The 23,537-nt window shown below is 46.2% G+C and overlaps 1 protein-coding gene and 1 pseudogene across 1 annotated transcript in view; one reads left to right on the plus strand and one right to left on the minus strand.

Annotated features, from left to right (window-relative positions):
- Positions 1–3,696, plus strand: part of DNAAF5 (dynein axonemal assembly factor 5) — a 45,762-nt gene extending 42,066 nt beyond the window's left edge. Inside the window, exon 13 of the mRNA XM_037008945.2 lies at positions 1–3,696. Within this exon, the coding sequence (XP_036864840.2) occupies positions 1–137 (137 nt within the window). The 3' untranslated portion in view covers positions 138–3,696.
- The window catches only part of LOC108388808 (serine/threonine-protein kinase TAO1 pseudogene), a 27,447-nt pseudogene continuing 4,695 nt past the window's right edge, over positions 786–23,537 (minus strand).

Raw genomic sequence — 23,537 nt, forward strand, 5'->3', positions numbered from 1 at the left:
AGGTCCTCAAAGCAAGCAGTATCCTGTTCCCTGACATCTTGGTGAAAGAGACAGAGGCTGTCCTTCACAAGCACCGCTCTCCTGTCTACTGTGAGCGGCTCCTGCAGCATGTTCGGGCCTTGCCGCCTGCCCAGTGATCAAGTTCTGGGAGTGGAGCCTTTAGTGCAGCAGCTGGAGGTGGGAGTGAACACCAGCTCTCGTCCTTACCTGGACTTGGCCTTTTAACCTCATGACAGGGCACCTTTTTTTTTTCTCAGACATAATACATTTATTTAATAAACAAAATACATTGATGAGGGGATACAGGTGTGTTTCCATAATAACTTGTTTTAGCATATGCTGCCTGCTGTGAGTGGCTCATGAGAACCTGGGGTATACAGAGAAAGGCTTTAGATCTTTTCACAAATTTCTTAGGATAGAGTTGTCCAAAAGTGATGGCTCAAGCCACTTTGCTGAATTCTGTTTTTGTACTTTAGAAAATACCCCCTATCTAACCAGTTTCTTTTTACCATGTGTATTATATGTGTGTGTGTCTGTGCGAATTTGATAAACACACATATACACCAATTCCCCTTTTCATAAAATGTCCCCAAAAGTTAAAAACAAAACAAAAACCCGACAGCTAAATACTATGACATCCCAATTAGTAAACACAAAAATGAATAAAATATACCATATGCACTCAGCTTCCACATGGCAGTACCCAAGTAAGGAGGCTGCTGCAATGATGTCTGTAGGCAGTTTCTTTTGGCAGACAGCTCCAGCGGAATTGCCATTCTCAATTATTAAGTTATGTGTAAGACGTGTGACCCATTGGATTTTTGTGAAATAACACCCATGCTTCTGTTCATGCCCTGTTCTGTCCATTCCCCAGCAGCTGTCTGCCTCAGAGCCCGAGGGCTATTGCAGACTCCCATAATGCTACCTTGGGACCCACCTTGCATTGGATGGCTCCAGGCTTCTGGTGGGCCACCTATGGGATGCCCCCAGTGAGGTTTTGGACCCCCAGTAGGATTGTGAGGCCAACCAGAAGCTCCAGGGGAGCTGTGGCTGAATGCCTCAGGGGCAAAGTTAGAAAGGACCGTGTTACTAAAACCTAGTCTCACACTTTCAGAGTTGAAAGCTTCCATCTCTCTTGCTTGATGCTCCAGCAGGCTTCATATTCGTTCAGTGCGTTTATTCTGCAGTGTCAATACCTCTTCTTCAATCTTTGTTCTAAGAGTGTCTTGTAGAGGAAGACCCTCTGTTCAAGCTCCTGAAGCTCTCGATCATGTTGTGCCTCAGCCTGCATCTTGATTTTGCTCTGATATGCATTCAACAGCTCCAGTTCCCACTGCAGCTGCATTTTCAAAATCTGGCACTCTGCTTCCTGGGCTTCATCCAAACACAGCTTCAGACTCTTAGGCTGTTGTCGAACCTCCATGACATGCTTTTGCCTTAGTTCTCATTCTCTTTGTTTATTATACTCCCACTGGTTAGTGAACTCAGTTTGATGCTGCAATCTGATCTACTCACAGCGCATCTTCTGAATTGTGTTGAGGTGGCGCAACTCCAGTTCTTGCATGGATTCATGCTGCAGTAGCATCGCATGCTTTAAGTCCTTTTGAGTCCACTTTTTATTTAACTCCTCCGTGACAAGGTCCTGCTCCAAGTTATGGCACCCAAGTAACATCTTTCCTTTGAAGCAATGGCGTTGCAGCTCTAGGTTCTGTCTCTGACATTGAAGATTAGTCTTTTCCTCTGCTTGGAAATTCTGTATATTCTCTTTCTGCTTTGAAAGCCATTCCTGTTTTCCTTTTTTGGGGGATGCTCTGGTTTTCATTCAGCTCCTTAGGCTGTTCCTTTCGAAGTTTATATTCTGTCTTCTGGACTTCAAAAAGCTATTCAGTTCTTTCTTCTTTTGGGCCTGAATACTTTGCTGAAATTTTTTCTCCTCATTGGACATCACTTTAGCCTCTTTTTCCATCGTAGCCTGATGTTTCCTGGTAAGTTTCTTCATTTTTGCAGCAAAGTTGTTACACTAAGTTTCAAGATCTTTGTCTAATATGAGACGATGCTCATCCATCTTAGCCTTTAGCTTATTTTCCAGATTTATCAGCTGTTTTTGATGTTGCTGCGTCATTCTCTTACCGCCAGACATTTGTTCTCTAAGCTCAGTTTTCTGCTCATGTTCTTGCATTTGCCTTATAGCGGGTTTTAAATGGATGACAGAACTATTAGACGTGACTGTGGTCTCCCTCCATCACGTCTAGCTCATTCTTGTCATCTGAGGCATCTGGAAGACTGTTAACACTACTGCTTTGACTGCTGGCCCTGTTGGACATACTGGGAATAGACTGTTCCTGTCTGTCCAACACTGTGATCTTGTTCCTCTTCTTCCTGTGCTTCTACTGCTGGTCCATTATGTGCCTCCTCAAAAAGGACGTTCTTCATCTTTCAATACTTCAGATTTCCAGCTCTCTTTCTGCATCCTTTGTCCTTTGAATGAGATCTATTAATACTGTTGCAGGGCACTCCCAAAGAACAAACCCATGCTTTAAAAGTTCCTCTGATGAAGAGCGATCTTGAGGGATTTTCTGGAGGCAAGAGTCTACAAAGTTGTGAAAATAATCAGACCAGTCATTAGACTGTAGTGTAGGGGATTCATTTTTGGCTATGTGACATAGGCACTTACTATAGTCATATCAAATAAAGGAGGCTCCCTTTCTTTGATATGAAGTTCAATACATGTTATTCCAAGAGACCATACATCTATTTTGCTATAATACTTTTCTTCATCCATGGCTAAAATTATTTGTGGGGCCATCCAATACGGTGTTCCCACAAAAGAATTGGCAGGAGAGGCCATGGAAGCAATGACAGAGCACCTTTTTGTCAACAGCTAAGGACATTCACAGGTGAGACTTTTGATAGCAAGAAGGATGTATTCTCTAAGATACACGCCTAGTAGTCTCTGGCACAGTTTTCCACACCCAGCCATTTCTAAAATAGCATTCACTGAGTGGCTTCCATATTTTTATGTCTTGTTGATACATCTTGTGGAGAGGTCGGCCAAAAATCTGCAGCTGATTTGAAATGAAAAGTAAATGTCAACTACTCGATATTGGCAGTCAGGTGAGCTCTCTCTCCTTTTTTAAGGCCACGTGCACTGCTAGGTTCATGGGTTATCAGTTCTGTCTTGCTTAAAAGCCCACCAAGAATGTTCTTGACTACTACAAAACAAAAACAGCCGAAGTAAAGTGATTAAAGAGAAATTTCATTATTTCTTTGGGTTCTGTGTACTGAAATGTCACAGGGAACAGATTAAAAGTAATTTGAAATCTTAAGAATTATTATCAGTGAAATGTTTCTCATTTAAAATATCCTGGAGCTTAAAATGTCTTGTGGATAAATTCAGTCACAGTCTTTCTTCTTAGGTCAGTAATGCTAACAGTGTTGAAAATAGAATATTTAATCAGATATAATTTTGGTTGCTCTTTTATTAGTAGCAGTAAAGTAAAATTGTATTTTATTCACTAGCATTTTCTACACCCAAGTGCCTAAAAGATTTCATTTTAAGTGTGTATTGATTCTGTAGGCCAAATATTTATGTTAACACAAGGGGGAAAAAATGCTGTGTATTTTCCAATAATCAAATATTAACATTTATGCTTTTGTGTTTGAAATTTTAATTAAAAGTATTTATTATAAATATTATGTATGCTTGTCTTTATGTATTTTGATAACTGACATTTTTAGAAACTGCTGATTTTTTCCTTAGATTTAACCTCACAGTGATCCCAGCCACCAGAACTCTGAACCTCTGCCCTGAGGTAGGTCTTCCCCTGCTGGTTGTAATGTCCTTTCTGGACAACAGGTGGCAGGACCTCCAAACAAGTGAAGATGATCACAAGGGCGTCAGCAAGACCAGGGGAGGGCTCGCTTTGGGGGAAGTTGGGGTGGGGGAGAGCAGGCCTGGAGAAGCGTCCGAATCTGCTGACATGAGTCACTGCACGCCAATATGCATCCCCAGAGTACACTGACATCACTCTGTGTCCCCGTCATAGCCTCTGAAGTTGTGACTGCTCTCTGAGCCAGTTTCTGTAACAGGGAGACAGCTGCGGGATTTAGGGTACCCTCACACATGGGCTTACACAAATTCCATAAATGCCCTTTGCCCTCTGCATCCTCTGCCATTTACTGCCTTGGCACCACCTGGAAACCTGTTAGAAATGCAAATTATCAGGCCTCAGCCCAGACCTGCTAATCAGAGGCTGGAGCTGGGGCCCAGTGGTTGGCCCTCCAGGGAATTCCGATGGCCCTAACACGAGGACTCTGTCCCAGGGCACCATGCATTTTTGCATCCAGCAAGAAGCCCTTCTGTTTTTCTCAGCCATTAAGTGTATCACATTAAACACAAATAAATGGCAGATGGCTTGGCTGAGGACAGCATATGCCAAAGGACATGCTCGATTCCTCAGCACCCACAAATCAGGCTTCAGCTGGGGAGCCAACATCTGTCCAGCCCAGCCGCCATGCTGACTGCCATAGAGTCATTGGCTATGTGCCATGCGTTTTCATTGCTGTACATCTTTAAGGAGAAACATTCAGAGGCAGCATTATAGTGCATCAGTACCACCTGGCACAATCATAACAGGCACATGTGTTCAGAAAAAGATAAAAATGGCCTACAAAGGGTTAGTAATCTCAACACCTGAAAAGCAGCATATTCCTCTCCACTTAATATTTTGAAATTCTTGTAAGCTCTTCACTCAATTTAATCGGCAAATACTATGGAGCCCTAGCCTCCATGTGCAAAATGGCAGAGAAGAGTAACATAAAATACAGCCCCTAGAGTTTACAGCATTACCAAGGTATAATTTCTACATGGTAAAATTTACCTGTGCTGAGTATACAGCTGGGTGAGTCTCAGCAGGTCTACAGAGCTGTTTATCCCCTGCATAGCCCAGTTTTGAGACACTTCCATCACCCCAGAGTTCCCTTGAGCCCATCTTCAGTCAAAAATGCTCACATCCCCAGCCCCAGGCAACCACTGGCCTTCTGTCCGTGACATTTTGTCTGGTGTAGATTTCGTACAAATGGAGTCATTTGTGGTCTTATGTGTCTGGCTTGTTTCACTTACCCACTCACTAGTTAGGAGTCAGCAATCTTATAAAGGACCAGATATATAATAAAGATTTTAGGCTTTGCGGTAGTCAGTCTCTGCCACAAATACTGAACTCTGCTGTTATCCATTCATCTGTTGATGGACATTTAGGTTATACAGTTTCAGGCTATTATGACTAAAAAACTATTCTGAGCGTTTTGAAATGTGTGGGCATGTTTCCATTGCTCTTAGCCAGATACCTAAGAGTAGAAATACTAGGTCATTTTAGGTATGTGTTTACAGTGCCTGATTTATTTATTATTGCTATATTTGGCTGCTGTATTGAGGTATGCTTGACCTATAATTAACTGCACATATCAGACAATTTGATGTTTTGACATACACATACACCCATGAAACCACCACCACGATCAAGATGGGGAACCTCTCCATCACTCTCCAAAGTCCTCTCCTGCCCCTCTGTGATTCCACCCTCCTGCTCCCTCCCAGATGCACACCCCCTTCCACCACATCTCCAGAACTCTGATATGCTTTTAGTCACTATATAGTACTTTGCATCTTCTAGAATTGTATAATTTTTTTACCTTCTTTCACTTAGCCTAATTATTACTTTGAGATTCATCTGCATTTCAATTCCTTTTTATTGCTGCGTAGAATCCCATTGCATGAGTATTCAACAATTCTGAGGTATGTTTCTAGTTTCTGGCTATTTCAAAGCATCTTAGAACATTCATATCCAAGTCTCTGTATGGATTTATGCTATCATTTCTCCTAAGTAGAAAGACAATCATCATAGGTGTATATTAGTCCTTTTAGAAACCGACAGACTTTTCCAAAGCAGTGGTACTATTTTATATTCCCACCATCACTGTATGATTCCAGTTGTTCCCATTTTTGTTAATATTTGGTACATCGGTCTTCATTTTAACCACTTCAGCCGGCACATGGTGGTATCACAATATGGTTTTAATTTGTATTTCCTCATGTCCAATGATGAACATCTTTTCTCATGTGCTTATCTGCCATCTGTATAACTTCATTGATGAAATATCTTAAAATCTTTTGCCCACTTTTTAAAAAACTGGGTGGTTTTCATATTGGTATGAGAATTCTCCACATATTCTGGAGCAAGTCCTTTATGCCATATAAACTTGCAGGTATTTTCTCTCTGGAGCTTGTCTTTTCATTCCTTTAATAATGTCTTTTGAAGAACAGAAGCTGTTCATCTTAAAAGAAGTCTAATTTATTAATTTGTTCCCTTATGGATTGTGCCTTTGGTGCTATATCTAAGAAATCTTTGCTTAACCCAACGTTTTGCTTCCTGAATTTTAAGAAATTTAAAGAGTTATTTTCATAAACATAATCCATCTATTTGCCCCTACCTACACTCTGGTTCAAAGGCATGTTTTACTTCCTTTTAAAATCTCCTTTTGGTAACCTAAATGAAAATAGGAGATCCCTCCAGGGTGCGTTGGGCAGTTGAAGATAAAACAACTACATTTTAACAGCCAACAATAGCCCTATATATGCCAACTGGAATGATCTCTAAAACACACTAATAATTGTAAAAAAACAAGGACCACAACACTGTGTATAGAATGTACTGTGTTTAAACATAGGAGAGAGAGGCAGCTATTTGCTTTTAGATGCATAAAATACTGGAAGGGGACAAAAGAAACCTGGAGTGGGAGTTGTCTATACCTTTGGGTACCTTTGCATTTACTTTCTTGTGCACTGAGACTAATTCATACATCAGAAACCCAACTGACATTGGGTGATATGCTTAGCTAGTAAGTCCGCACACCTGTTACTTCTGTATAGAGAATAAGGCTTTCTTCCAGGGAAGGATATTCAGGATGTCAAAGCAAAAGGTTTATCAGAAAGTTTCTTTGTTGAGAAATGAAAATAATTCAGACTTGAACCCAAGTGTTCATAGCATCTTTATTCCAGCCCCCACCTGGAAAGAACCCAAATGTCCATCGACGATTATGAGTGGATGAACAAGCTGTAGTAATACATCCTTACATCAGAACACTGCAATATAAAGGGGCAAATGACTAAAGCTGCACCATCGGTGACTCTCACGCACAGCAGGCTCAGCTAAGCCAGACCAAGAGTGCCTAGGATACTATCCCTTTTATGGATTTCTAGAGTAGCCAAAGCTGGCCCAGTTCAGTGATGCTTATTAGGGGCTTGTAATACTCTTCTATGTATGTGTGGATTTTGTGTGAACTTTCTGATAACTGAAGGTATTAAAAACTTAAAAAAACAATCATCCCACTGAGCTTGGAAGCAAAGACTAAGACCAAGGCTGCCTCCTCCAGGCAGGAGCAGGAAGCCCTTTACCAAAGGCTTGCCTTTCCACTACCAGTTGCCTTACAAATCAGCCTGGAAAATTAAATCTTCTCTTAAGATAACCCTTCCTGACGTTCCTGAATTTTCCAGGATTCTCTGAAAAGCCAATGTCATACAGCTATCTAGGCATTGTTTGTGTGATGTCAGACACAGGAGAAGCAATTACTGGATGTTACTAAGGGTGGACGGCTATGAATAGCATCTTTTTTTTTTCCAGACTTTGAGTCAGTTATAATTTTAAAAGCATTTTTAAGATGTCAGAGGCAGTGCTGACGTGAATTTTAACCCCCCCCCCCCACTCATGCATTATAACCTCTCCTTTGATGTAGACATATCCTTGGCCGTGTATCGCAGGGTCTGAGCCTCTTTCCTGTGGCCCTTCCTACAAAGCAAATGATGGCTTCAGGAGCTGACTAGGGGACACTGAGGCCTGGAACCTGTTCCAAGGGCAAAAGCATTTGCTCCTAGATGCTCATTAGGCATCTACCCAGGGTTTTCTTTTTTTTCTTTTTTTTTTTTATTATAGGGTTTTCTTAATGTGTTGGAAAGTGTAATTTGAAGACAAGGCAAGTGCCTATTGTTGGCTGACAGCAGTATGGTAACTGTAGACAGAAGAATCTATTTAGAAGTCAAGGTGTTCTCTTCCTGGCCTAACTGCTGGCACATTTATCCCCTAGGACTTCATGTTAGTGTCTCTATATTTCCGTGCTTCAAAATGTGAGTTGACAGTTTTGGCAATTGAGAGTAAAAGGCAGTGGTGACAATGGCAAATGTAAAGTGGGTAAGAATTACGGCCTTCCAGACCAACATGGGGAACCGGGTTTGGTGTGGGATATTGGCACTTTTTCAGGGTTACAGAGGACAGGCATCTGAACTGAAATTTCCATTCTCAGGATTAATTATTCTGGGCTATGTGCCTGCAGGAGGTACTGTGGTTTTGCTGTAAGTACACACACCAATCTCGTTGCTTGCACAGCAGCAGCTGACTGAGGCCAGGGCAAGTAAACAACCTATTGAAATGACCCTCCTGGGAAGGCTTCGTTGCTCTTGAGAGTGGCTTCGGTCTTTATGGTGGAATAACAGCTTTAGTACTAACACCTCTCATCAAAGCACTTGTGAAAGGAAAGGAGCGACACAGCAGCAATTCACCGGAGAAATCCGCTTTACTAGGGAAAGGTGCTGGGTTATTTGAGAAGGGGCATGGGGTGATTGTGGTGTTACTTCTACGGGGCTGGTGGCTATTGGCTAGGTGCTGGGATTGGGAGGGGGGCAAGAGGTGATTGGGCTTCAGGTGGCACCAGCGGGAACCGAGGACCCCCGAAGAGAAGCCGGAAGTTCGCCATCTTACTGGTGGGGTTCCTTCATTCCCCCCTTTCTCCTCTATGGGGTTGTGGATGTTGCTTTCTCTCTGACTGCTTCCTGCTGAACGGGGGCGGAGAAGGGAGTGAGGGCTTGAGGATTGGGAGGAAAGGGTTGATAGGACTCCCCACAGTAAGGATGAGTAGATGTGGACTTCTTCAGGTTGGAAATCAATGAAGGTTCCCTGTAACCATAGGTCGAGGACCTGTTGATTCCAATGGTGCCAAGAGGATATGGGTGTCAGGAGCCAGGCGTCTGCGGCCATTGTTTCCAGGAACAGTTTTCAGCGGAGAGAGGGGTCCATCTCAGCGTGTGGTGAGGAGGTTACATGAGGGTGAGGGATCTTCTGTGGCCAGAAGCTGGTAGTTCCTGAGTAAAAGCTGGTTGAAAGCTTGATTAGAGATTTTTCTGACTTGGGATTTGATGAACTTTATTATACAGGGTAAGAAGAGACAGGCGAGAAGAATGATTATTATGGGGCCTGCAATGGGCCAGACCCAGGTAAGGAGGGGGTTTGTTAGTATTGAAGAGAATGGGTTGGAATTGGAAGCAGAGTGGAGGCTGGAGGCAAGGTCGGTGAGTTTGGTAATGTCAGTTTCTACAATGCCGGATTCGTTGATGTAATAGCAGCACTCTTCCTGGAGGAAGACGCAGGTGCCTCCCTTCTCGGCTGTAAGCAGATCTAAGGCCCGCCGGTTTTGAAGGGTGACCTTAGCTAGTGAAGTGACCTGTCTTTGGAGAGAGGCTAGGGAATCGGCAGTGGATGTCAGGGCTCCCTCAAGTTTGGCGTTGAGATCTCTAACTGCCCATAGAGAGTGACCCAAGGCTTCTCCCGAAAACCCTGCCCCAATGGCTGAGGTGGTCAAAGAGATACCGACCATGACGGGAAGGAAAGCAGCCCTTTTTGTGCGCGAGGGCAAGGGAGGTTGGAGCTCAAGAAATTCTGCCATGCTGTAAAGTGTAAGCTGTGGGATTAGGGTGACGAGAATGCAGGGTGTATCGGAGTTGGGAGGCAGTGAGTTGAAAAGGCTGCCATTACACCAAAAGAAGTGTCCCGGTTGCGTAAAAGTCTTAGAGCCGGAGGTAGGGGTGTAGATAGAGAGGCAGTGAAGTGCGCTGGAGGGGGTGGAGTTGGGCCTACACGGTGGTGGATGGTGAGATTATCTGCATATTCTGGTTCCCATAGGGGTATGTCTGCCAGGGGGCGGAGGGGTTGTCCTTCTGCATGGAAGGAGTAGTTGGAAATATTAAGGGGCACGGCGGCCAGCAGTGGGCGCTGTAGTGATGCGCACAAGAAACAATTGGCGGTGTTGAGGGTGTGGTTGAGAAAGATGGTGGTGTCTTGATGAGCTGTAATGAAGAGTAGGAGGAATAAGAAGATGAAGAGGCGCCGTCAAGAGTTTGGATAATGACTTTTTCGGAATGTCTGATATCTGATGCAACTTGAGAGATCTGGGAGCGAGAGGGAACATACTCTCGAGAGATATGAAGGGTATCGTGGGGGGTCGAGGACCCGCTGTAGTAAACTGAGGCTGTGACTCCGGCGGCCCATCGAGAGTCCCAGGGATCTGGGATTGATAAGGAGAATGGGATATTTCATCAAACGGTTGGAGGAGTAATACTGTGGGTACCGGGAGTTACCCATGTAGTGAATGGCGCAAGACCAGTAGGAACATCCCCTGTAGGTGTCTGGCCATCGCCTGCAATAGGCTTGTTTTTGGTCATAGAGGAAGCAGAGGTAGGGAGAATAAGGGTAGCTGCTAGTGAACACTTCGGTGGAGGGAGGAAAGTGGAGGTACAAAGGCTCAGAGCAGCCTTTCAGAGGGCAGTCTGATGTGGCAATGAGGGCAGTAACTTTTGTTTGATGCTGTGTGTAAGTCTGTCTGACTTTGAATCACCATACAAAGGAGGCTGGGGTGGCGGGGAAGACAATAGGAATGAGGGAAAAAAGCGAGAGAGCGGTAAAGGAGGAAAAAGTCATGATTCGGGTATGGATGGCAAAGGGGGTGCACGGGAGATGCGGAGTTTCAAGGGATTAGAGGGATGAGGCGTGGTAGAGTAGACAGCGTCTTGGGCTGTATCCGAAGGACTCTGGATTGTGACTGATGGGTCTTGGGTATCCAGAGAAGGTGGGTCCTGGGTATTTGGTTTCAACCTGGAGATATGAATCCAAGGGGTGACAGAGTTATCAGGCAGTGAGAGCTTGGCGGCCGAGGGGGTGCAGAGAATAACTGGGTGTGGACCTTCCCATTTCAGGGTGAGAGAGGGCCGATCCTCTGGCGGCTTATAAAACACTAGTTGGCCGGGCTGTAAGACAGGAGGATTTTGGGAGGTGGATGGATCAGGAAGGAGCCAATCCTGATATTTCCACAATTCAGTGTGGAGGAGAAAGAGTAGCGGAAGGGCCATATTGGGAGGAATTGGTCCTTTGTGGGAAGGGAGCCCCGGGGGTAGAATCGGGCGGCCGTACATGATCTCAAAGGGCGACAAGAAGGAAGGTTTCTTTGCGAGGGCCCGAATGCGGAGTAGAGCTAAGGGAAGTAAGCGAACCCAGTCAAGGTGTAGTTCTAGAGATAGTTTGGTCAGGATGTCCTTTAGAGTCCTATTGGCTCTTTCTACTTTTCCCGAAGCTTGTGGTCGACAAGGACAATGTAAATGCCAGGGGAGCGAGAGCGACTTGGAGAGGTTCTGGATAATTTGGGCAGTGAACTCAGGGCCGTTATCTGATTGGAGGGAAGTGGGCATCCCGAACCTAGGAAAGATCTGGGTGAGGAGGATAGAGGCAACCGCGGACGCTCATTTGTTAGTGGTGGGGAAAGCTTCGACCCATCCTGAAAATGTATCTACTAACACGAGTAGGTATCTGGTACGCCATACAGGGGGCATGGTAGTGAAGTCTATTTGCCAATCTGCAGCGGGGACATTACCCCTTGCTTGATGAGCTGTGAAGGGTTGGGACTTGAGGTGGGTATTAGGGTTAGTGCGTTGGCAGATGGTGCACCTGCGGGTGATTTGGTTAAGTAGGGTTTTGTCTTCAGGAGAGAGAGAAAAAAAAGATTGTAAAAAATGGATCAAGGATTGGGGGCTGGGATGGAACAGATCGTGTAAGAGGTGGAAGAGAGACTCTTTGTCCTAGGAACAGAGGGTGTCTTGTGATAAGGCTAAAACCACAAGGGCAGACGGATTGTTGTCTGGTGTGTCTTCTGATAGGGCAACTGACCCGGGCTACTCTGTCAGCTTTGTTGTTACCTCTTGCAATGGGGGAGTCATCCTTTTGATGTGATTTGCAGTGAACTATGCCTAGTCGGTGTGGGAGTTGTGAAGCCTCTAGAAGTTTAGTAATTAAGGCTGAATTAGTTATGGAATTTCCTTTTGTGGTGAGGAGGCCTCGTTCTTTCCATACTGCCGCGTGAGATAAGAGAATGTGGAATACGTACTTGGAGTCAGTGTACAATGTGAGAGACGTGTCCCAGGCCAGAGTGCAAACTCTGGTGGCTGCAATGAGTTCGGCCTGTTGATTGGTTGTACCAGGGGGTAGGGTTCGTGCCTCAGTGACGTCTTCGAGGGAGACTACTGCATATCCTGCATAGTGGGTGCCCTCATGTTTAAAGGAGGACCCATCAGTAAACCAGATGAGGTCGGAATGTGAGAGGGCTCCTTCGGAGATCATGGTGTGGCACGGAAGGAAGTTGTGAAGGGCTTCTAGGCAATCATGCAAGGGAGTATGAGGAGAGTAGGGTAGAGGAAGAAGAGTGGCCGGATTCAGGGGCTGGCAGGGGAGGAAAGAAATGTCTGGATTTTGGAGGAAAGAGGACAGTAAGGTCAGGAGACTGGGGGGAGGGAGAGTCTGTAAACTTTTGTAGGTTAAGAGATCTTTTAGGTGATGTGGGGACAGAATGGTAAGGGGTGCCCCGAATGTTAGTTTATGAGCTTCTTTCTGCAAGAGCTGCCCAGCGGCTAATGCCTGTAGGCAGGGGGCCCATCCCCAAACTGTGGGGTCTAATTGCTTGGAGAGATAAGCTACTGGGGCAAAGGATGGGCCATAATATTGGCCTAGGACTCCTAGAGCTTGACGGGACCTCTCATGAATTTATAATGAGAAGGGTTTTGACAAATCAGGGAGATGGAGAGCTGGCGCTTCCACAAGGGCTTGATGGAGCCTAATGAAGGAGTGTTGGGGTGAGGATGATAATGGTTCTTCAGGCGGGCCCTTGCTGAGGTCGTATAGGGGTTTTGCCAACAGGGAGAAGTTAGGGATCCATGCTCTAAAATATCTAGCCAGGCCTAGAAAGGAAAGGATTTCTGTCTTGGTTTTGGGAACGGGCAGGTCAGAGAGGAGTCCTTTTCTGTCTAAGGTAAAGGACTTTCTTTGTTGAGACAGAAGGAATCCAAGGTAAGTGACAGAAGGAGAAGAGATTTGAGCTTTGACGGGGGATACCCAGTAACCTCTGGAAGCTAGAAGGTTAAGTAGAGAGGCAGTGTCAAGTTGAGACTGTTCCCACGAGGGACTGCAGAGTAGAAGATCGTCTACATATTGTAGTAAGGTGGACTCGGAGTGATCATGATGAAACTGTTTGAAGTCCTGAGCTAGGACCTGTCCAAAAATATGGGGACTATTTCAGGAAGCCTTGTGGCAAAACTGTCCAAGTAAGTTGTTCAGAATGTCTCGTGCATGGGTCCATCAGGTAAACGCGAAAAAATCTTGGGAGGAGGGAGAAAAAAATGTATCCTTGAGATCTAGGACTGAGAAGTGGGAGGCCGAGGCAGGGATCTGCGATAAAAGGGTGTATGGATTTGGAACTAAGGGATGCATAGGGACAACGGCCATGTTGATGAAGCGAAGGTCTTGGACAAGGCGGAAAGATCCGTTGGTTTTTTTAACCGCTAATATGGGGGCACTAAATGGGGAGTGAGTGGGTCTGAGGTAATTTTTGTTTAAGAGATCTTGAATGATGGGTTGGAGGCCTATGAGGTCTGAAGTGGTTAGTGGGTTTTGGGCCTGACAGATATACTGAGAGGGGTCACGTAATTTGATAGAGGCAGGGGGACATAGGGCCACGGAGGGGCTTGTAATGTCCCAGACTTTGGGATTTACAGGGTGTATGAGGGTGGAACCGGAGCTTTCACTGGGTAGAGGGGGGTCATCGGCTATGAGGGCCATCAGAAAGGGAGTACTGGGGGCTGTGGGAGTGGATATAGTTATGGAAATGTGGAGGAGAGAAAGGATGTCCCTTCCTAGGAAAGGGATTGGACACTGGGGCATAACCAGGAAGGAGTGGGAGAAAGGTATGGGATTGTCTTGGAATGTACATAAAAGGGGGTGTTTAATGGGAAAATCTGTTTACCTCCTACCCCGACTATAGGAGTAATGGCAGACGTGGTAGCGCCCCGGTATTCTCGCAAGACTGAGAAGGTGGCTCCTGTATCTAGGAGGAAGGAGATGGGGCAACCGTCTACCGTTAAATTAACCCTGGGCTCCTGTTTGGTGATGGAAATGGTCGGGCGAGAAGCCCCCGGGCTCCATCAATCATCTTCTGCCAGCCCCACTAAGGCGGGCTTAGGATGGATTTGTTCGTCCAGCCTCCCCTTCGGGTGGTTGGGCAGTCAGACCCCCAGTGGTCCGTTTTGTGGCATCTGGGGCATGGGGTGGTAGGAGATCTGGGGGAGGTGTACACCCTTGACCAATGTCCCTCTTTTCCGCACTTGAAACAAGCTCCTGGGGGGGGCTTGTTTGTAGAGGTGCGCCCAGGTTGTGGTTTTATCAGCTGGGCCAACATTTGGAAATTGGCCTGATCAGCCTTTTGTTTATGGCTTTCTTTCTCCTCCTCCCCGTTATGGAAGACTTTAAAGGCCACTGTTAGGATTTCAGTCTGTGGGGTAGCGGGGCCCTGTTCTAACTTTTTGAGTTTAGCTTTAATGTTTGGGTAGCTTTGAGCTAGGAAGTATGTCATAAGGACATGTCTTCCTTCAGGTGTTTCTGGGTCCAGGCTGGTATACTGTAATAGGGCTTGAGTGAGTCTGTCTAAGAACTCGGAGGGGGTTTCATCTCTCTTTTGAATTATGTCTTGGAGCTTATGAAAATTGACTACTTTACGAGCTGCCTTTTTCAGACCTGCTATTAAGCAGGAGGCAAAAATGTCTTGAGAGCGGAGACCCATGGCGGTGTTATAATCCCAGTGTGGTTCTTGTTCAGGGACAGCAGTGGGGCCAGGGGGATAGGTGGGGTCAGTCCTGTGGGTTTCAGTAGCATGCGTTTGGGCAAAGTCCCAAACTCATCTACGCTCTTTAGGGAGAAGAGTATTGGCCAGGAGCATGAAAATGTCATGATGTGTGAGGCTGTAAGACTGGAGGGTCCATTGAAACTCCCTGATGTATGTCATGGGATCAGTGGAAAAGGAACCTAGGCATTTCTCTAGTTGGGCTAAATCTCCTAAGGAGAAAGGGACGTGAACGTGCACAATGCCTTTGGATCTTGCTACCTCCCGGAGGGGGGCGAAAATTTTGGGAGGCCCTCGGGACCAAGTCTGAGGGGGACTGAAGGGTTCTGGCTCAGTCTGTGGCGGGGAAACAGGTGATGGGGGCAAAGATGCGATAATTTTGGGAGGCCCTTGGGACCGAGTCTGAGGGGGCAAAGACGGAGGAGGCTCCTGGAACTTAGTTAGAGGGGGGCTGAAAGGCTCAGGTTTGATCTGCGGGAGGGGGAGAGGTGAGGGGGATGGAGGAGGAGGGGGGAGGGGGGAAGTAGATGGTGGTGGAGGGAGGAGAGGAGGGTGAAGGGAGAGGACGGGAGGCTTCTGCGAGGCTGGAGGCAGCGGCGGGGGTGGAGGGTGGAGGGGTTGTAGGAGGGGGAGGGGCCGAAGGAGGAAGCCTGTGTGGCGGAGGCTCGTCAGCTGGGCCAAAGGTAATGGAAGAGGGACTGGGAGTGTGGGGAGGGGAGGGAGACGGCTTGCAGGCTAAGAGAACTTGGGGCGGGGAGCAGGTGGTGCAGAGGCTGGGATTTTGAGCTAGGAGGCGAAAAGCTTCGATATAGGGAATCTCCTTCCATTTTTTCAGGAGCTGGCAATAGTTAAAAAGATCGCGAGTGATGTTAGGATCAAGAGTTCCCCCTGCGGGCCATTGGTTGTTATTGTCTAGGGGGTATGTCGGCCAATCTTGGGAGCAATATTTACGGAGAAGTTTTGGTTTTATGTCAGGCGTCAGGGAGAGGGTAGCCAGATGCTTAAGCAGGCATTCAAGAGGTGAACTTTCAGGGAGGGATGAGGAGGCTCCAATGGCTAAAGGACAGAGAAGGAGACAAATAGGGGAAGATGAACGGAGATCCTTGGTCTGGAAGCAGACCGCAAGGAGACAAAGGGCATCCCCGATGATCCTTGGTGGTCTGCGGAAACTCGTATACGAGTCGGAATTTCCTACGAAGTGTGGGTCGTCACCCAGACTTCTCTAAGAAGGCAGAGTGCTGGAGTCACGAGGTACCCAGTACTAGGAATTTTTGGCAGACAGAACAGATTTCGGTGGATGGAACAGAAGGAGGAAGGGGGAAAAAGGGAGTGTTCTCATCCGCAAAGGAGTCACCTCGTTTATGGCTGTTGGAGGGGGCCTGAGGGTATGCCGCAGCTGTGAAGGCCTGAGGTGGGGATTTATGGCTGTTGGAGGAGGGGCCTGAGGGACTGCTGCAGTCGTGAAGGCCTGAGGTGGGGAGAGTTCCCTCCTCGTCCCCGAGCGTCAGGGCCTTGCCGGACGATCACGGTCAATGGCACTGTGATAGCTCGGGGAAGAGTGGCCCACTCCAGGGGAAAACTTACCTAAAGGCCAGAAAGGAGTGGTTAGTGTGATGAGCCAGTGCCGAAAAAGAGGACAAGGGCAAGCTGCTGCTGGTGTCGGGGGGAAGACGGGGCCCAGTTGGGGTGTCCCGTCTCCTGGGTTTCGGCACCAATGAAAGGAAAGGAGCGACACACAGCAGCAATTCACTGGAGAAATCCACTTTATTGGGGAAAGGTGCTGGGTTATATAGGAAGGGGCATGGGGTGATTGTGGTGTTACTTCTACAGGGCTGGTGGCTATTGGCTAGGTGCTGGGAGTGGGAGTGGGGAGAGAGGTGATTGGTCTTTAGGTGGCGCCGTCCAGAACCAAGGACCCGGAAGAGAAGCCGGAAGTTTGCCATCTTACTGGTGGGGGCCCTTCAAAGCCCCCCCACCCAAGGAGCTTATTTCAAGTGTGGAAAAGAGGGACATTGGTCGAGGGTGTACACCTCCCCCAGATCTCTTACCACCCCATGCCCCAGATGCCTTAAAAAGGGCCACTGGGGCTCTGATTGCCCAACCACCCGAAGGGGAGGCTGGACGAACAACCCCCATCCTAAGCCCGCCTTAGTGGGGCTGGCAGAAGAAGATTGACGGGGCCCAGGGGCTTCTCTCCAGACCATTTCCATCACCAAACAGGAGCCCAGGGTTACTTTAATAGTAGACGGTTGCCCCATCTCCTTCCTCCTAGATACAGGAGGCACCTTCTCGGTCTTGCGAGAATACCGGGGCGCTACCACGTCTGCCATTACTCCTATAGTCGGGGTAGGAGGTAAACAGATTTTCCCATTAAACCCTCCCCCCTTTTTATGCACAATCCAAGATAATCCCATACCTTTCTCCCACTCCTTCCTGGTTATGCCCCAGTGTCCCATCCCTTTACTAGGACGGGACATCCTTTCTCTCCTCCACGTTTCCATAACTATATCCACTCCCACAGCCCCCAGCACTCCCTTTCTGATGGCCCTCATAGCCGATGACCCCCCTCTACCCAATGAAAGCTCTGGTTCCACCCTCATACACCCTGTAAATCCCAAAGTTTGGGACATTACAAGCCCCTCTGTGGCCCTATGTCCCCCTGCCTCTATCAAATTACGTGACCCCTCTCAGTATATCTGTCAGGCCCAATACCCCCTAACCATTTCAGCCCTCATAGGCCTCCAACCCATCATTCAAGATCTCTTAAACAAAAATTACCTCAGACCCACTCACTCCCCGCTTAATACCCCCATATTAGCTGTTAAAAAAAAACCAACGGATCTTTCTGCCTTGTCCAAGACCTTCGCTTCATCAACATGGCCGTTCTCCCTATCCATCCCTTAGTTCCAAAGCCATACACCCTTTAATCGCAGATCCCTGCCTCGACATCCCACTTCTCAGTCCTAGATCTCAAGGATGCATTTTTTTCTATCCCACAGTAAAGTAAATGCTTTTTATCTGTTCCAACTATAAGTAGCAACCTTGGAAAGTACAAGCAAAAGTTTTAGCTGGTGTGAGTTGGGAGAGTGGGTGGAAGGCGGAGCGGGAAAAGAATGTGAGCCCTGTGGGTAAAATTGTAGTATTTCCAGAATATCTCACCTGGCTTTAGGACATCTGTATATCAATAGGCATTCAGAGGTGGAAGGAAGTATGGCTTTAGTGCATTTGCTTCATTCCTCAGGGGTGGAGAGAAGTTCAGTTCCTTATCAATGGTTGATTAACTGGGCAAGGAAAGCTTATCTGTACCTAGGAGGTGAGGGGGAGGGCAGGTTTTGCTTCTGCTGGATCAGGGAAGAGGAACGGCCCCGGACTGCAGTTTGTAAGCAATAAACGGGTTTTACACTTTGTCTCTCCTTTTGACTGATTTTGGTTTTAGAGGTACTTTGCCCCAGGATCTCCTTTTCCCAGAGTTACAACTTAATCCAGGTAACTCGGTTCCCTGGTGGGTAGGCCTCTCACCTAAATATAAAGTTTGACAGGAGCTTCACGTCCAAAGGTCAGGTTTCCCAAGTGTCCGGTTTTGTTTTCTGAAGTACGGAAAGGAAGGAGCTGTTGGAGATTGTACCATGTGCCAGAGTAAGGAAGGAGTTACTTGGAAGTCCAGGCTCACTCTAAAAGCACTCCCAAGCGGTTTGTTTGACTTCTTCAGAGAAGAGACATCTCATCTGACTTACTGAGGTGGAAGCCAAGCCAGCTGCCAGTTGCTCTGTGGCCTGGGTATGGGAGGGAGCAGGCATGCCGGCTGAAGCAGTTGTTCCAGCCCAGAGCTTTAGTTAATCCCCTTGGTGCCAGGCCCCTAGAATGCCTGTTCTGAGAGGCTGCTCCCTCCACCCACATCTAACCACTCTCCTCCTTGCCCATATTTGTTGAAATCTCTCAGGTACTGCTGTCTCTCTCCTCCCACTCCCCACCTGCCTTCCTTTTCATACTCCTCTACCAGTCACCCCAAGGAGGCCTTAGGTTAGAAGGGGAGAAATTGTGCTCAGTTCTTCCTCTTGTACCAAGGGCTGGATTTCTGTCTGTGGACATGGAAGAATATCCACACGTGTTGTTAGGTAGAGAAGCAGATCATGAAAGAACATACTTAGTATCCACTTTTCTAAAAATGTCACAGAAAAGTGACAGAACAGACATAAAAAAGTTTACAAAAGTCACCTCTGGGTGATGGGAATAAAGTGATCTATGGGTTTGTTTTTTTAAGTACTTCCTTGTTTTCTAAAATCTCTGGTTATGAGTGTGGCATTTCATGTGGTGGTGAAGCCACAGGCTGTGGGGATCTGGACCTTCCAGTGTTAGGTTTGCCAGTTACCAGCAGAGTGTGATGTGGGGCTTCTGCCTCTCACATCCTCTATGTCCTCCCCTGTCACAGAGCTGTTCTGAGGTGTGCATACAAATACAAGATCACATGTGTGCAGAGCCCAGCAGGGTGCCAGGCCCACAACAGGCAGGCTCCATCAAGGTTAGTTGTGTTAGGGGGGAGTTGTGTGTTTTCCTTGGTTCTTGTCCCCACCACAACAAAGAACTAAAGGGCAGAGACACAGTAGTAAAACAGAGTAAAAGTTTTATTTAAAGTTACTTAAAGAGAGAAAAAGTGAAGGCGACCTTGGGGAGAAGAAGCACCCTGAAAGGTTTAATTATTTAAAGAGAGCAAGTGCACTGGACAGCTACATGTAAGAGAATTAAACTGGATCACTGTCTAGCCCCATACACAAAAGTAAATTCGAAATGTATCAAAGACCTGAATGTAAGTCATGAAACCATAAAACTCCTAGAAAAAAAACATAGGCAAACTCCCTTGGACATAAACATGAGCGACTTCTTTATGAACATATCTCCCTGGGCAAGGGAAACAAAAGCAAAAATGAACAAGTGGGACTATATCAAGCTGAAAAGCTTCTGTACAACAAAGGACACCATCAATAGAACAAAAAGGTACCCTAGAGTATGGGAGAATATATTCACAAATGACAGATCTGATAAAGGGTTGATATCCAAAATATATAAAGAGCTCATGCACCTCAACAAACAAAAAGCGAATAATCCAGTGAAAAAATGGACAGAAGAGCTGAACAGACAGTTCTCCAAAGAAGAAATGCAGATGGCCAACAGACACATGAAAAAATGCTCCACATCACTAGTCATCAGAGAAATGCAACTTAAAGCCACAATGAGATATCACCTCACACCAGTAAGGATCACCACCATCCAAAAGACAAACAACAACAAATGTTGGCGATGTTGTGGAGAAAGGGGAACCCTCCTACACTATTGGTGGGAATGTAAATTAGTTCAACCATTGTGGAAAGCAGTATGGAGGTTCCTCAAAAAGCTCAAAATAGACATACCATTTCACCCAGGAATTTCACTTCTGGGAATTTACCCTAAGAATGCAGCAGCCCAGATTGAAAAAGACAGATGCAACCCTATGTTTATCGCAGCACTATTTACAATAGCCAAGAAATGGAAGCAACCTCGGTGTCCATCAGTAGATGAATGGGTAAAGAAGATATGGTACATATACACAATGGAATATTATTCAGCCATAAGAAGAAAACAAATCCTACCATTTGCAACAACATGGAAGGAGCTAGAGGGTATTATGCTCAGTGAAATAAGCCAAGCGGAGAAAGACAAGTACCAAATGATTTCACTCATATGTGGAGTATAAGAACAAAGAAAAACTGAAGGAACAAAACAGCAGCAGGATCACAGAACCCAAGAAGGGACTAACAGTTACCAAAGGGAAAGGGACTGGGTAGGATGAGTGGGAAGGGAGGGATAAGGGCGGGGAAAAAGAAAGGGGGCATTACAATTAGCACGAATAATGTGGGGGGCCATAGGGAGGGCTGTGCAACACAGTGAAGACAAGTATGATTCTACAGCATCTTACTATGCTGATGGACAGTGACTGTAATGGGGTGGGTGGGGGACTTGGTGAAGGGGGGAGCCTAGTAAACATAATGTTCTTCATGTAATTGTAGATCAAAGATAAAATAAAATAAAGTAAAATAAAAAAAAGAGAAAGGGGAGTGTGAGCTACCTTGTAGAAGAGGTGCACTGAAAGGTTGAGATAAAAGTTTTAAGGCTTTGTACTCAGAGAGAGGAGAGCACTGAAAGGCTTAGGGTCTAGGGTTTTATAGGCGGTTGAAGATTTTCAGGAATGCAACAAAGGGCCAGGTGCAGACCGGCCAAATTGTCCCAGAATGTTCATCTTTGTTAAGCCATTGAGTTTCTTTTTCTTTTTTTTAACTTGCAGAAGAAATACACTGCTTTGATTCCTTTCCAGAATATCAGCTTCAGTCTGAAAGCATATCAGTCAAGACTGTCTGCCCTGCCTCCAATGTGGGCTGAGCCACCGTCCATTGATTAAAATGCAATCTTAGCTTTAAGATAGAATTCTTCTTGAATAAGCTGGGCCTTTTAGCAGGTGCTAAAGTAAATCTTATAGTGATATGTTCTAATTGACACAGTGCAAACATAGGCTATGCTGAGATACTTTTTTTTATCTGGAGAGTATCCTGGCCTTCTGAGCTTTCAATTTTTAACTGGTTAACTCTTTGAGTCCCTTGTAGTGGGTTTACTGGCTTTATTCTCTTTCCACCTCACTCATATCTATTTTCCTGCCTAACAGTTGTTCTAATTCTATTTGTTTTAAGATCAAAAACAAACTGAGCAATTTAGATCATCCAGCTTTGAGCTAATACTTTCCTGGGCACCTTCCAGGATGAATTAATTTCAGAGGTGCTGCCAGATATCTAGACCAATTAACTACTATTGATAAAGCACTAATTGTAAAGCAGGATTTCGGTTTGAAAAGAGTCAGCATTGAACATTTTACTGTGACATGGCTTCGCTACCTGGACCAGTTGTTTATTGAGGCTATTCCAGAATGGTCCATCACTTCTCTATGCCAGGGACATATAGCCAGTTTATCTAAGGTGGATAATACGTTGGATATAATATACTCACCAAGGTACTTGAAACACATAGGTCAGATGACGTACCACAGTCACGTTCACAGCCAGATATTATACCTGGTGTCTAAGCAGCCTGTTCTACCAGTCTCAAATTGACAGACTGGGTTAAAATATAGGTTTCCTCTTTATCATATTCCTTGTCCTGTACCAAATTTCTGTGTGTGCCATGAAAGGCTGATGAGGAGCTATTGAAAGCTGAAAATAACTCTTAAAATAGTTCTTGGCCAATTTCTGAGCAAGGAGAAACCATCAGTTCTGCTCACAGCATCTCCCGTTGGCATCGGGTTAGGCACTTGTTGGGACAAGAGCTGACACGAAGCTTTTGTTCATTGTAAAAAAAAGTTTCCTGACATAATGTTTTCGAGGGGGTGGGTGTCCATGCAGAGTAATAGATCTGGAATCCATTTGTTCTGCACAATCAAGTGAGCCCCTGGTGTGGGCCAGGCCCTGGGGAGCAGACACCCCTGCCTCTAGGGCACTCCGGAGTCCAGAAATGTAATGCTAACACACACAGAATCTACATTTTTCTAATGACTACATGAGACAATAAAAGGAAACAGGTGAAATTCACTTAGATAATATATTTTGTTCCATCCACTATATAAAAAATAACCTCATTATCTAATCGATATGAAGTATGATGAGATATTTTACATTTTTCTTCATACTGAGTCTTCAAAATCTGATGTGTGTGTTTTACACACACAGCACGACTCCACGATGACTTGTGGGACTCTAAATGACCCAGGTTTACTCAGGACCATCCTCGTTCTGGCTGGGAAAGTCCTGAGTCCCAAGGAAACCCATCCAAGGGATGCAAAAAGTGCTGGTCTTCCACGGGGTGTGGAAGGCTCTGGGGAAAGGTCAAAACTCCTATGTGGCCGAAAAACTAGGACAAAAGGGGCACAGTTACCGCATCCGGTGGATGCGATGCAGCACAGATGATCTGCCTTCCTCCTCGACTGCCACTGCTTTTCCCTCTGTGGACATCGGCCACGTGATTTGTGGTTCCCAGTAAGGGATCATCCCCGTCGCATCACTCCAGGAGATGGGGCTCCTGATGCAGCGGAAGTGCGTGGTGACCTTGAACGTCAGCGGTCTGTGACCTTGCCTGTGAATTCGCTGTTGGCTGTGTGTTGAGATACAGTTCGTTTAAGCTTCCATTTGGTGAATATTGTGGCCATGTTTTCTAAGAGTTCAGGTCAGAAAAATGAGAAAGATGACGAAATCAACTGGGTTAGGGAGGTCAGGGACCAGAACAGAGATTCCTACATAATATACAGAAGAGAATGGGGTGGGGTGATGGACAAGGGGGTGAGGGCACCATGGAGACTGAACTCAGGTTCCCAAAGGGACAGGAAAATTCCTCTGAACCAGTCACAGCTTTCTTTGTCTCCAAAGCCACCAGTGCTTAGTTACAGATACCTGCCACTGAGCATGGCACGCCACACTGATGAACAC

This window comes from Manis javanica, chromosome 10 (genome assembly GCF_040802235.1).
Source record: "Manis javanica isolate MJ-LG chromosome 10, MJ_LKY, whole genome shotgun sequence".
In the NCBI taxonomy this organism is placed as follows: domain Eukaryota; kingdom Metazoa; phylum Chordata; class Mammalia; order Pholidota; family Manidae; genus Manis; species Manis javanica.